This window comes from Sinocyclocheilus anshuiensis, unplaced genomic scaffold, assembly GCF_001515605.1.
Source record: "Sinocyclocheilus anshuiensis isolate Anshui unplaced genomic scaffold, SAMN03320099.WGS_v1.1 scaffold1170, whole genome shotgun sequence".
NCBI lineage: Eukaryota > Metazoa > Chordata > Actinopteri > Cypriniformes > Cyprinidae > Sinocyclocheilus > Sinocyclocheilus anshuiensis.
This window is the reverse complement of record NW_015538055.1, coordinates 1960120-1975275: the sequence shown is the minus strand read 5'-3', so window position 1 is coordinate 1975275 and position 15156 is coordinate 1960120. Positions and strand designations below refer to the sequence as shown.

The following is a 15156-nucleotide window of genomic DNA, read 5'->3' as shown; positions in this document are numbered from 1 at the left end:
GTGTGTATGTGTATATACTGTATAAATAATTTTATAGTTATATACATATTTATGTATTAAAATGTTTTTTTTTTCTCCAAAATACAGTAAGTAAAAAATATCAGGGTGATTCAACTATTCTGGTATCATAATGAAGGAAAAGCCTCATTATAAGAAGAAAATACTTGACAAAAGTATCTAAGAAAATCTGTTTAAAAATAAATTTTCTGTAACTGCATTAAGATATTGTTTGCTTGTTTGATAACTGCATTTTTTATTTATACATTTTAAAATATGTAAAAGAAAACAATTATTTTCTTTATCATGGACATTCCTTTAAGCCATAACATTTTGAACTGAATCTCTCCCTCTGCTGATGAAACATATACGGTCTGCATTGTGCGTGAGAAGAATCAGCAAACAGAACTCTGAAGCATAATTTTGATGTGCGAATTGATGTGCAGTTATTATCAGAAACTCTTCAGAGAGAAAACATTGACATCAAATAAACTGCCATGGTTGGGCATTATACACTAAACAATCATTTGGAAATAAGAAATATTTCATTGTTCAGAAATCATACTCGTCTTTGATTACATTTCCCTGTCTTTTGATTACATTTAATTTGGCTTTTTCCACCAGGAGGTTTAATTACAGTGAGGTGAGAGGAAGCTGTGCATTAATGTCTTGTGGGTCTGTCCTTGTGAAAGGTTTGCTGGCTGAAGTTACTTCGAAGAGCAGCTTTTGACCAAAGTGGTCAAATGTGCAGTGAAGTAAAATAGCACTTATAAGAGAGTGTCAGAGCGTACTATAGTGTACAGGCCAAATCATTCAAGTTTTGGAAAGATAATGCATTAGTGTGGCAGTCTGCAGTTCCTTTAAAAGAAAGAAACCCCTCAGTAGTTCAAATTTAGCCCACTAGCACCATGGCAGCCTGCCACACGGGTAACCTAATCCACTCAGTGAAGCGCCTGAGTTTGGGTTTGGGTCATGTAGGAGCCAATGGTTTGCTTTTCAGTTAATGGACTGTGGTGCTTTGAAGCTCACTGTTTGTCCCTTTTTTATATGAACCTTATCTGGTTGTGGGAGCAGCGAGACACACACCAAAGCACACCCATACAACAAGCCAAACCAAAGCGCTCATTTCATATCACCTTCCGATTGCCCACAGTACTTTATGTCTCTGCAGGGACAGGCGCTGGCAGTGCCAAGGCACATCATGCAATTATATTTAATGTGTCTCCAAGACCTAGATAAAGCTAGAGATAACTGCCTCTGTTTTTCTGAAGTGTGCGCTTTATAATGGGATTTTCACCATATGAACAATTTAGTCTTATTTTCGCCCTTGGACTCGATCCTCTAGGCAGTGCCTAAAGATATATTTGCCCCTTGAGAGCTTTAACACAACTTCATACGAAAGTAACGTGCGTTTTATTGGAGGTAAAACACATAATTTTTTTTGTGAGTTTGTTAAGTTTAGCCTTTGATCATTGATGAAAGTTAGTAATTTAGTAGTTTCAGCACATTAAACAGGAAATGTAAAACACAATATTATTACTATTGCTCATTCTTAGGCATTAGTAATTAGTTGCATTGGGACGGCAAGTTTGGAATAGAAATGCACCACTTTCACTGCCGTTCACAAGTTTGGGGTTGGTACGATATTTGTTTATGTTTCTGAAGGGTGTCTTTTAAAATAAATGTTTGTATTTCAATATATTTTAAAATGTAATTTATTCCTGTGTCCACAAAGCTGAATTTCCAGCATATTTTCCTTCAGAAATCATTGTAGTGTGCTGATTTGGAGCTCAAGAAACATTTTTTATTGTTATCCACGTTGAAAATAGTTGTATTACTTAATTTTTAAACCATTTTTACTTTTTTTTCAGGATTATTTGATGAATATAAAGTTTAAAAGAACAACATTTATTAGAAATAAAAAATATTTTGTTATCTTATAAATGACTTTACTGTCACATTTATACATTTAATTTTACATTACATTACATTTAATTTAATTTAATTTAATTTAATTTAATTTAATTTAATTTAATTTAATTTAATTTGACATTACAAACTGTATGGTTATAAAACTGAGGATTTATAAATTTTTTAAGATTTGTTTTAAACCAAAAATGAAATTCTGTTATACTTGCTTGCCCTCATGTTATAACAAGCCTGTGTCTTGTTTTTTTGTTTTTTTAGTGCAGAATGTCCGAGGAGCTCTGTTCATTCACGTTCACATTCAGTTCTAAACATTCAAACGTGTCACTTACTGATCAGTCACAAGACGTCAAACCTGCCATAATGTGGCATGAGATATTTTACAGAATTTTCATTTTTTTCAGTGCACTCTTTCTGTCACTCAAACGCTTTTCTCTGTCCCCATCAGTATTTTCCTGTTTCACTTTTCATGGTTTCTGGGTTTATAATGTGAGAATTAGAACTTGAATAACACTTCAGTGGCAGGTAAAATCATTCTATAATGGGGCCTAACAAAAGCTCAAGTGGTTCCATTTTAAGCTTTTTAATGGAAAAAAGTGCAATGATAACCAACCCATCAGCAAACACCTTGCATGACCTCATCATTGCATTCCATCCTAATGCGTCAACAGTTCAGTGTTGGTTTTGGGGTAACATGGAACTTACTGTTTTTTTATCACGTTGCCTGTGAGGCCTCCATGCCACACAAGAATAAAACGAGAGGAAAACAGTCTCATCACACATATTGTTTATTTTCCTTAGGCTTAGATGCGCTTCCTACCGTGGACGTATAGCAGCTTAAACTCCCTCAACAGCCTCAATGTCTTACCCTCAGTCAGATTCAGTACATGACACGGTGTCTTCCAAGAAAACACATTTGGAAGCCGAGTGTGACAGACATTTCAGCAGCAGATAGGGTGTTAGCGAGCTATGAACAAGGATTTGCCACTGGATTCTAAGTCGGGTAAAGTGTTAATGGCAGACAGACAGGTCCATGCTAGCTCGTCTATCTCCACATCCCCCGTACCTTCCGTTAAAGCCACCTCAGATGGTTAAAGAGACAGTTCACCCAAAAATGTAAATTCTGTCATCATTTACGCACTCGTGTCATTCCAAACTTGTATGACTTTCTTTCCTGTGTGGAACACAAAATATATTTTGTGAGAAAAAATTCATCCATACAAATATATAATATCAGTGTTGTTTTGGACCCCACTGACAGTGATTTACAGTGAAAAACAGTGTTTTGAAATATTTCCTTTTGTGTTAGAACTAGTCTAATTTTAGTATCATTGATATGCTATAATAATATTTTTTATAGTTTATTTTTATATTTTCTGTTTTCATTTTAATTTTAGTAATTTTGTTGTGTTTTGTCATTTTTAATAATATTTTTTTATATGTCTATATAGTTTTTATATATATATTTTTTTATTTCTGTTGCATTTAGCAACTAGCTCAGATTATTATTTTTTTAGTTAACATTTATTTCAAGCAACAGCATTTATTTATTTATTTTCATTTTTAGTTTTAGTTAACTATACCCTGGTTATGGCATTAATCATTTGGTGATCAAGCTCACATATATCTTTACTGTCCAACAGCACCAGTGTTTTACTTCGGAGAAACTGAGTACCATGTGGATGAGAGTGATGGTTATGTCGAAGTCCGGGTTTGGAGAACAGGAAGTGACCTTTCCAAAACCGGAACTGTCACAGTACGGTCTCGAAAAACTGAGCCTGTTTCAGCCGAAGGTATGTATCAGACAGATAGACAGATAGCGTCTGTCAGTTCCTAGTATTACATGTGCAGACACATTCATATATAATTACTGTAAACATGTTCGGTTGATATAATAGATTGTCTAGCTTGTATTTCAAGAAATCTACACCTTGAGACAATAATATGTTGCTGCAGGCCCCTCAGGCTTCAACAATAGACAGTGCCAGATGACAAGAGCCTATCCTATGACTTACTGACAAGATGTAAACACGACTAGGTCTTCAGAGCCTCTATCTAACATGATCTAGAAATACTAATGTTGTACAAACATCCACATGTACAGTCTTTTGAACACTCTTCAGATTGTTGAAAGCCTCTATTTATGGGTTGTCTTAGTTGACACAGTTTACTCGTTGAGTCAGACTATCAACTTTCTGGTTGACGTAACTCATTCTGGCCAGGAACAGTCCAGTCGTGTTCAACCACAGTTTTATTCATCGAGTCAGTGAATTTGAAATCAATGTCATCACAATAATAGGCCTGCATGTAACTAAGTGGCAGCTCATTCAAACAATGGCACACACTGTAAAAAAAAATCCTTGTGGAAAATAATTTCAGTTTATTCAGTAAAAAAGAAACATTATTTGTGAAGGTTAAAACAAATTTGATTAAAATTAAATCAAATTAATCTACAAAAATGGCTTGACAAAATACACTTTATTCTATTTTTATTATTATTTTACTAATAATAATCACTGTTATATATTCATTTTTACTAAGATAATTTCTTTAAAAATGCAGTAATACATTATGGCATTTCTGCTACAAATTCAGTGCATTTAAGCACTGAGTACATAGCAGTAAACCCACCTACTGTATATGATAATTATAAATAAACTAATCATCTGTACAGCAAGTCAAAAATATAAAGTCTAACCACAAATGAGTACTCTCAAAAATGTTGGTCAGTCCTGCACTTGAGAGAGATACAGGGAGAGACATTTATTTTCCCACTGTATATTTACCTATGAGGGTAATTTATTCTTGTGCCATTGATATTTCTGGAATATTTTCTCCATTAACTTACTAACATTCTGTGAACCTTTAACACAGCTGGTGTGGACTATGTTGGGATCAGTAAGAACCTAGACTTTTCCCCGGGCGTCAACATGCAGACGTTCAAGGTTACAATCCTGGATGACCTGGGGCAGCCATTGCTGGAGGGTCCAGAGAAGTTTGAGCTGGTTCTCCGTATGCCCATGAACGGCATATTGGTTGAACCAGGAAAAGCTACAATCTACATCAACGACTCCATCTCAGATTGTGAGTGATCTTGCACTAAACCTTAAAAGGGCTAAATCAAGTATACAATTGTATTCACGTGATCTTATTGACACAAACAGTAAGACTGGTAAAAAAGATTTGGGTTTGAATGTAAGACTTGTTTTTTGTTTTGTTTTGTTTTGTTTTGTTTTTAGTGCCCAAGGTGCAATTCCGAGATCCTTCATACACGGGTAATGAGAATGATGGACAGATATCTGCTCTTGTGTACCGGAGTGGAGATTTGAGCTACAAATCCAGTGTGCGGTGCTACAGCCGTCAGGGCTCGGCCCAAGTCATGATGGACTTCAATGAGAGGCCAAACACAGACGTCTCCACCATTGTCTTTTTACCAGGTATTATTTTTGGTCTTATTATTAAGAGTGTTTGTCTCTATAAAAGAGCTATAAAAGAAGTTTTATTCTGAAGGAAATCCGTTTATTTTTTCTAAGTAATTCTTTCCCAATTTGAAGCGTTGACATTTTTATGCATACTGAACAACAACTCCCTATTGATTGCTTGTGTAGGAGAGGTGGAGAAGTCTTGTGTCCTCATCCTCGTGGATGACACCGAACATGAGGAAGATGAGGAGCTGAGATTGGTGCTGGGAAGCCCCAAGAGTGAGTCTCCTTTTGGGGCCTCTATAGGGGGTCAGAATGAGACACTCATCAAGATAAAGGATGATGCTGACAGTAAGACTTTTATCTCCCACGTTCACTTGCAATTGCTGTTAAAGGTGTATAGAAAAACTTAAAAGTGCTTTACAAAATAGTATGATCTGGACTAGAAGATACAAAACTCTTTTTTTGATCATCAGTCTGTGTAAGGTGATTGGACGATATCAGCCCTGACTGAAGTGATATTTTGGTGCTGACATACATCTCTCCTTTCCCACGATCCTCTTTCCCCAGAGGCCATTATCAGGTTTGGAGCAGCCAAGTTCAGTGTCAGTGAACCCAGTGAGTCAGGGCAAATCTCAGTGGTGAGGATCCCGGTCCAGAGGACAGGAGACACATCTAAAGTGTCTGTGGTGCGGGTCCACACAAAGGATGGCTCGGCTTCCTCTGGAGAAGATTACCATCCCATCTCTGAAGGTGGGTTCAAACACAGCATCATAGCATGGTTTTGTAAGAACAGCTCACTGGGGAATCTCACAAAACCTCCCAAGGACATGCCCAGATCATATTTTACTCCATAATCATTATTTTTAACTAACAAAATCTGTTGCTCAAAGAATAAGCTCATTTTAGGACCATTTGTTATTATTATTTTTTTATTTTTTATTTATTTGATTATTTTTTCACATTATTTTCATACTATAAAACATTTCCCATCCACATTCACAGTATTGTTATACAAAAGAATAAGAGTAAGAAGATAGACAAGAATATATACAAAAGAATAAGATAGATTAAAAATATAATTTTTATTACTGTAACAAATGTTTTAAGTATTATACATCATAATAGTATTTGTGTTATATTTATCTAATATATGATCATTTAAATATAAAAAATACTACTATGAATATAGTTATTTTCCATTTACTTTATGCATATTTAAATAAAAACCTTTATAATTGTATAATTGTTATTTGCCTAATTTATGCTGATCTAAATAAAAAATCGTATTTGTATTTGTTTTACTCTAGTGCTGTTAAAAATGACTGCATTACGATAATGAGAATGAATGAGAATCATCACTGAGAATAACAGTTTTTACTAAACTAAAATATCTGAACACATTGAGTAATGAGAATTTGGGCAGAAAATGGCTTTAATTTTACCAAAATAATGTTACAATGTAAAAATCCTGATGGTCATAAAATAGACTTCATTTTCTAAAAGGAAAATATAATTTCTTTTTTTTTTCTTTTTAATTTGGGAGCAAATCATGAGTTTTTTTTCAATCATGTTTTTGTAAGATTCACTTTTACATATGTGTTGTCCCTCACTGGTTATTTATCACACTTTAAAAAAGGCATTGTAATGTACAGTACATATAAAACATGACCAGAATCAAATAAGAAAATGACAATTTCCCAATTGCAGATGTGGAGTTTAAAGAAGGAGAGACTGAGCACATTGTGGAGGTGGAAATTCTGTATGATGGTGTGCGAGAGATGAGAGAGGCCTTCACTGTCCACCTCAAACCTGATGAGAATATGGTAGCAGAGATTCAGGTACTCCACAATATGGGGGGGAAAAGTATATGCCAAAAACCTGTCTGTGTATAATCTGCCTGTGCTCTATCAGTAGTATTATACCTGTTTTTATTCGATTACCAATGAGGGATCCACACTGTGTTCATGTTTGCTTCTTTTCCAAATCTTCAGGTAACCAAAGCCATCATTTACATTGAAGAGACGAACAGTATGGCCGATGTGACCTTTCCCGCCGTGCCAGTAGTGGTGTCTCTCTTGCAGTACGATGATACAAGCAGCACTAGAGATACTCAGCCAGTCGCAGGATATCCTGTAGTCTGTGTCACGGTAGGTTCCCTACATAGGGAAAGAATGAGCAAAAAATAGTGAATTTGGACACAGTAAATGAACTTGCTTAACAAAAATAAAACAACATTAGTTCAGATTGGAATGCATTTACAAAAATAAACTAAATATAAAATAAACAAAAAATATAACTGTTTACCCTATATGATTTGTATTTATTTATTGTATGAATTATATATTTATATATATATTTTAGTCATGCAACCCCAAGTATCCTGACTTTGACCGAACGGGCTCCATCTGTGTTGCTGAGCACATCAATAACACTCTGACCCGGTACCGCTGGCTGGTCAGCGCCCCGACAGGACCTGACGGTGTGACCAGCCCCATGAAGGAAGTGGATTTTGACACCTTCTTCACTTCCTCCAAAACGATCACATTAGACTCAGTGTATTTCCAGGCAGGCTCGCGTGTGCAGTGTGCAGCCCGGGCTGTCAACTCTAATGGGGATGAAGGCCTGGAGCTCACCAGCCCCATAGTCTCCATCAGTCAGGAAGATGGTGAGTTTAGTGCATCTCAGAATTAACACCAATGTTAGACTACTTCTGGGCACATAAATGAGATGAAAAGAAGAGTAGTTGTCTGAGTTTTTCACCATTTGATCCTGATAAAAATCCAAATCGTCTTCTTGCTATGCTATTTTTCAGGACTGTTATCATTTTCACAGCCACTTTTTTTGGCAGTAATCTGTATGATAATATCTAAAAGTTTTTTTTTTCTTCAGTTTTTTCCTCCAAAGTCCACTTATAATGTTAGTAAAATTTTCTTGTACCAAACCCATCATTTTTACAGTGTAATTCACACCCAATAATCCACTCATTTCCCAATTGATAGAATCAAGTCTTGTCTTAAAAAAAAATTCTGATTGAATATCCTATTTCACTCATAAATTGGATTGTAAACATTGGTTCATGTTGACTTAACTGTGTTTTTCCTAATGATGTGGCTCCTCCTGCTGTTTATTTATTTTTTTCCTTTTGTCATCAGGAATGTGCCAGCCTCGTGTTGTTGGCACAGTTGGAGCTGAGCCTTTCTCTGCCAGGCTGCGCTACACTGGAGCAGAAGATCCAGACCACCCAAACCTCATTAAACTGACTGTTACCATGCCACATATTGACGGTCAGTGCACATGCACACCAATTTTACCATAGTGAAAGGCAGATTTGGCTGCATAAAAACTGCATGCATATTAATTGTAAAATTAGAAAGAATTAAAAAATGCTGTTCACTTTCTGTGTCAGATCAGATGCATACATGTTAAATCATTTTCCTCATTCCCTTGATAGGAATGTTACCTGTAGTCTCCACTCGGGCACTCTCCAACTTTGAGCTGACCCTGAGTCCAGATGGCACACGTGTAGGAAACCATCGCTGCTCTAACCTGCTGGACTACACAGAGGTGCGGACACGCTACGGCTTCATCACAGACACCACCCGCAATCCAGATGCCATCGGCGGGACTGCGCCCTACCAGTACAGCACGGCCCTCAGGGGTCAAAACACCCTACGATTCTACCGAAACCTGCACCTGGAGGCGTGCTTGTGGGAGTTTGTCAGCTACTATGACATGTCTGAACTGCTCAATGATTGCGGAGGGACCATCGGGACGGATGGACAGGTGAGGAAAGAGACGGAAACTATTTTTTTAATAATGACATAACAGCAAGCATTTAGCATCAACCAAATAGGAAGTTACAGTATATTTCAGGGGTCTCCAAACTCGGTCCTGGAGGGCCGGTGTCCTGCAGAGTTTAGCTCCAACTTGCCTCAACACACCTGCCTGGTATTTTCTAGTATGCCTAGTAAGACCTTGATTAGCTGGTTCAGGTGTGTTTGATTAGGGTTGGAGCTAAACTCTGCAGGAAACCGGCCCTCCAGGACAGAGTTTGGAGACCCCTGGTGTATGTACTAGTGTTCAAAAGATTTTTTTTTCTTTTTTGAAATAAATTATTACCTTTGTTCAACAAGGACACATTAAATTAATCAAAAGTAAAGATTTTTATAATATTACAAACAATTTATATTTAAAAAAAATATTACCTTTTTTTTTTTTTACCTTTCTAGTAATCAAAGAATCCTGAAAAAACATATCACATTTTCTACAAAAATATAATAGTGCAGCTGTTTTCAGCTGTGATAATGCTTAGAATGCAGCAAATCAGCAAATTAGAATGATTTTTGAAGGATCTTGTGACACTGTAGACAGGAGTAATGCCTGCTGAAAATTCAGCTTTGCATTACAGGAATAAATTACACTTATAATCAAATAGAAAAAGTTATTTTAAATTGAAGAAAAAAAAAAGATTTCACAATATTACCGTTTTTACTGTATTTTTTATCAAATAAATGCAGCCTTGGTGAGTTCGTTAAAAACATTTTAAAAATCTTACTGACACCAACTTTTGAACAGAAGCGTAAGTACCTTTAAATGTACCTTTAAAATATGTTGTGCCCTTAAAAGGGCTTAACATGCCCTTGTTTTGTTTCAGTGTCAGTTTAGGAATTTATTCAATCATTTTAAGGTTTAGACTCCTACACTTGATATATGGATTCCTAGTCTTTGCCAAAGATATTAAAGGAAATACTTTTTTCACAGTTGTGAGATCACATCAATCCATTATACTGTGGCTGACCGTTTTAGCCTATTGGCAAAGGCATTTGCTTTATGTACCTCTAGTCCACCCTTTAAGCAGCTCACTATTTGTCTTTCGCCCACGATGAGTCAAAACTGACCTTTAGATCATAAAAAGCATCTTGTTTTTTTCTGTCCTTCCCTTTAAACAGCTAGCTAGAAGAGTGTAGCCCTTTAAACAAGCTTTAGACAACTGTTTACATGCCTGTTTGAGAGAGTCGTTTGTCTTCACCATGGACACATGCTATGTTGGTTTACTCTGCTGTTAATTAAAGTGGACTGGTGTCATTAAACGGAGATGGATGGGTGTACAGGCCACATTCAAGTTCAGTGAAGTTGATCGGTGAAGTTATCAAAACATTTTCCTGGAGAGTTAGCAGTTAGTGGATAGCAGTTAAAGTCAAAGTCAACCGTCATTTTTAGCACCTTGCATGGCAATGGATAAAAACGTAAGTTAATTTAAGTTTACTACAAAGATTTTAGGATTTTTAGGAAACTATTAAAAGTTTTTAGGATTACTACTAAAAGTTTGTGATTCTGACCGAGTTTCAAGTTTTTGATTCAATTCATTAATGATCATTTTTTAGGATAAACTGACGGTATGCAGAGTTTGTTTAAAGCAAGAGCAACATCACCATCTTCTGGTGACACGTGTATATACATTAATTCCAGATACATACAGTATGGGTTTTTGCCTTTTTTTTTTACCTAATTAAGATTTTAATTGGTAACCAAAGTATATGTGTAATAATCATGAGGTTAAAAGTCTAGCTATTACTAATGTGCTAAAAGATTTGAAACAGTTCACCCAGCAATCACAGAATGTTGTCCCAACATTAGCATATGGTTCCATTTTTTGGGAACCAAAAAATAACATTCTATGTAGGTTTGTTTATTTGTAACCAAAAACTAATTTGTTTTTGTGTGTGTGTGTGTGTGTGTGTGTGTGTGCAACAACCTAAAGATAACCTATATAGAACATTCTCTAATAGTTATTTTTAGGATTTATTTTTATAACCATAAAGTAACCTTCCCAAAAGCATATAATAAATACACATTGTTAGCTGGGTAGTTATTAGACGCTAAAGTATTGACCTTTCTGTCCTATGTAGGTGCTGAACCTGGTGCAGTCTTACGTGACCCTGCGTGTGCCCTTGCATGTGTCATATGTCTTCCATTCGCCAGTCGGTGCTGGTGGTTGGCAGCACTTTGACCTGCAGTCTGAGCTGCGTCTCACTTTTGTTTACGATACTGCCATCTTGTGGAGAGATGGCATTGGTAGTCCGCCGGAGGCTGAATTACAAGGCAAGACAGCATGTTTTTCCTTTATTTGAATGAAAACAGCAATATTTTTGGACTACTTTAAATTGTTTTTGCATAGTACTTACACTACTGTTCACAAGTTTGAGGTCAGTAAAAAAAATTATGTTTTTGTGGTGAGCTTCTTATGTTGACAAAGGCTGCTTTTATTTAATCATAAATACAGTAAAACATAATATTATGAAATATTTTTGCAATTTAAAAATTGCTGCTTTCCATTTTAATATATTTTAAAATGGAATTTATTTCTGTGATGGCATCACTGAATTTTCAGTCTTCAGTGTCACATGATCCTTAGGAAATAGATTTTTTTCATAACGTTAGAAATGCCTTTACTATTAATTTTTTGACCAAATGAATGCATCCTTGTTAAATAAAACTATTCATTTCTTAAACAATATTACTGACCCCAAAATTTTGGACAATAGTGTATATGGATTTTTTCCTTTTGTGGATTTATTTTAGGTGCCCTCTATCCTACAAGCATGCGCATTAACGAACAAGGCCGTTTGGTCGTCAACTTCCGTACAGAAGCACGATTTCGGGGACTCTTTGTAACTGTACATTCAGGTGTGTTATTAAACCTATTAAATATACTACAAGTGCCTTTAAATATACTGCAGGTACAGGTAAATGATTTCATCTGATTCGAATAATTATTTTTAATTAGCTTTCTGGCTCACATCTTCATTAAAGCAATTATACAATTGGACGAAACTCACAAACACTGTCAAAAAATTAACTGGTCTATTTCACTCAAAAATTGGAAGAAATAAACAAAAAATTATGTTTTGAATATAGAAAATGAAGCTTATTTTTGGACCAGACAATTATTTAAGCCAAGGGTCTTCAACCGGTGGTCCACATCCCCTAGGGGGTCCGCAGCGGTTAACCAATTAATGTTTGATCACAAATAATTTTTTGTTAAAAAATAAAATAAAACATGGGTAAAAAACATCACAAAGTCAGTTTTAAATAGAAGCACCCTGAATGCTCCATTGAGTTTTTGAGTTTGAGCTCTGGAGAATGTGAAATGTTCCTATTTACAGCGTGTTTTTGCAGCGGTGAGACATTTAGACAATCACAGACATGTTTGTTGATCTCTTTTGAACGCAATGGCCAATCAGAGATGTTTGAAGTTGAAATCAGTTTACTAAATAATGTAACCTTGACTGACTGCGTCACAAATGTTCCTATTTACAGCGTGTTTTTGCAGCGGTGAGACATTTAGACAATCACAGACATGTTTGTTGATCTCTTTTGAACAATGGCCAATCAGAGATGTTTGAAGTAGAAATCAGTTTACTAAATAATGTAACCTTGACTGACTGCGTCACTTCCACTTTAATATGTAGCTCTGCTTGACACATTTTGTATCAGGGGGTCCCTGCTCCATGTCTCTGTCACCTAAGGGGTCCTAACCCTGAAAAACGTTGAAGACCCCTGATTTAAACTGTAAAGTACCAAACACTTCTGTATGCGCATTATAATGTTGTCGATGCCAACCAGACATTGGTGGGTGGAGCTAGTTTAAATAGCCTCTGGCAACAAGGTGGGTTATTTGCACTTTGTGTAAATAGACACTCCGATGTAGTATTTCTATATTTAAAACTTTATATTTAAAACATTAATCTCATTACATTGTTATTATGAATTTAAATGCATTCATGACAGTCTGTAAATATACCTAAATGCCACTTTTGTGTGCCAACTTCATTTTGTTGAAACTGATTTCATTTGGTAACTTACTTTTCCTGATTGTGTCTTATTATTCTAATTGAATTTATTGTTTTAATAAAAAACATATTTAAAGTTTATATATACAAATTTATCAATTTGACATAAAAGATGACACATTTAATAAGGTTAGAAAAATGCCATTATAAAGGTTAAAAAAAAGTCCCTGCAAACCACTTTAAGAAGTCAAATATCGCCTCGTAATGAGAAGATTCATTTCTGTCATTGATCAGGAGGTGCTCCTAAAAAGAGATGCAAGCATGTAGTAATGATACCTTTTACAAACTAATTGCAAATGTTTGTACAAAGTGTAATCTATTAAATATAATCTACAAATCATGCAATACTGTACCGCTATATAAGAAGTGTCTGTGTAACATGTTTATTAATTGAATTTCCAGTTCATGAACGAACCGTTCAAAAGAATGTTACTCCTGTAACTCCAGCTGCGCTGAAACTTGCTGTGCAGACTGAGAGAACCGATGAGTATGAGCCCCTGATATACTGAGCATGCGTGTCCTACCAAACGAACGGTAGCCTTTACCCCTTTCTCAAATCAAGCCGATCTCAGATGCCTGTCTGTGTGACGTCACAAAAACAGTCCCCTCCCACGATAGTTTGATTGACAGTAGCGTTTCAGCACAGACTGGACTGGAGTCTTACCTTAGACCCGGCCTGAGTGAGCTGTCATCAGTCCGCCAGTGTTTCATCTGAGGGATGTTATCCAGACAGGGCGTCAGCGCTTTTGTCCACCAGTTCATTGAACGAACTATTCAAAAGAACCGGACTTCCCATCACTAAATTGTAGGGCTTGTTTTTATGAAGGGCTTATTAGAGACCATTACTAATCAATCTTTATTAAAAACAGAGGTCATTTATGATGCTTACATTGTCACATGTGCAAATTCCTACACAATGTATCATTCATTTGTTTTGATACCCAAAAAAAAAACATATGATTTGGAGGAAATATGAAATAAGTTTAATTTTATTATAGATTATAAAAGTTTTTATAATTAAATACATCTGAAAGGTCATCTAAAAAGGTAATTTCTGTTTAAATATGTTTTTCTGAATGTCTGAATGAGTTTCTTCATCTATTTGCCACATTGTTGTATGCTGTATAGCTGTGTTGTGATCACTTGTCTTGTATATTTTTTTCATTTGGTCAAATAACATTTTAAGCTGTCATATGGTCATTTTACAATGAGCCCCACCTTTGGGGCATGTTGTCACATTTCACTTCCATTCTTTTGGGGTAAATAAAGAAAAAGTATACACTGTAATTATGAAACAAAAACATATTTGTACCAGATAAGTGTGAATTTATGAGTAAAAAATTATTCTCTGAGCCCTATGTGAATTTACACTAACTGAGAAAGTCAAAACGCGTTAGGTTGTGCCCCACTCTCCCCTACATTATTCAAATATACACATTTCGTGTGATAGAACAAATAAATGAAAAGCCATCTGCACATGCTGTTGCATATTTAATAACTTTGGAGACAGTTTACTGACAATTTGTCGTTTGATCCGTTATAGGCTATCAAGGAGCTCTACGGTTTAAAGGGATACTCCAATAGCGCCCCCTAGAGGACGCAGTGTCTCGTTCCCTACTCAGGGAACCATGGTTACACAAGTAACCTGAGACGTTTTTAACCAGTGTTTTGTTGAGGTGCAGTTACATGAAATGAAATTAATTTTATTTGTGTTCCATTCCACATTCGTTTTAAGGTATTACACTCAGGCTACACAATCACAGTTAGATGCATATTAAATGATATTCTCTAAATTTTAAGCAAGATTTTTTTTTTTTTTTTTTGGCCACCCCAAAGAAATCACTGGGCCTTACCTGGCCACCCCTGAAAACATTTCTGGCTATGCCCCTGAGGATATGTCATGAATTTAATTATGCATGAATTTAAAGTGTGCAAAAAAAAAAAGTTTAAAAAAA

At 35.7% G+C, this 15156-nt stretch overlaps 1 protein-coding gene across 1 annotated transcript in view; it reads left to right on the top strand.

Annotated features, from left to right (window-relative positions):
- The window catches only part of LOC107683412 (FRAS1-related extracellular matrix protein 2-like), a 77669-nt gene that overhangs the window by 61496 nt on the left and 1017 nt on the right, over positions 1–15156 (top strand). Inside the window, exons 7-18 of the mRNA XM_016479469.1 lie at positions 3567–3716; positions 4798–5007; positions 5163–5360; positions 5532–5696; positions 5916–6098; positions 7056–7186; positions 7340–7495; positions 7710–8013; positions 8501–8632; positions 8800–9131; positions 11258–11450; positions 11931–12035. Of these exons, the coding sequence (XP_016334955.1) occupies positions 3567–3716; positions 4798–5007; positions 5163–5360; positions 5532–5696; positions 5916–6098; positions 7056–7186; positions 7340–7495; positions 7710–8013; positions 8501–8632; positions 8800–9131; positions 11258–11450; positions 11931–12035 (2259 nt within the window). The remainder of the gene's footprint in view (positions 1–3566; positions 3717–4797; positions 5008–5162; positions 5361–5531; positions 5697–5915; positions 6099–7055; positions 7187–7339; positions 7496–7709; positions 8014–8500; positions 8633–8799; positions 9132–11257; positions 11451–11930; positions 12036–15156) is intronic.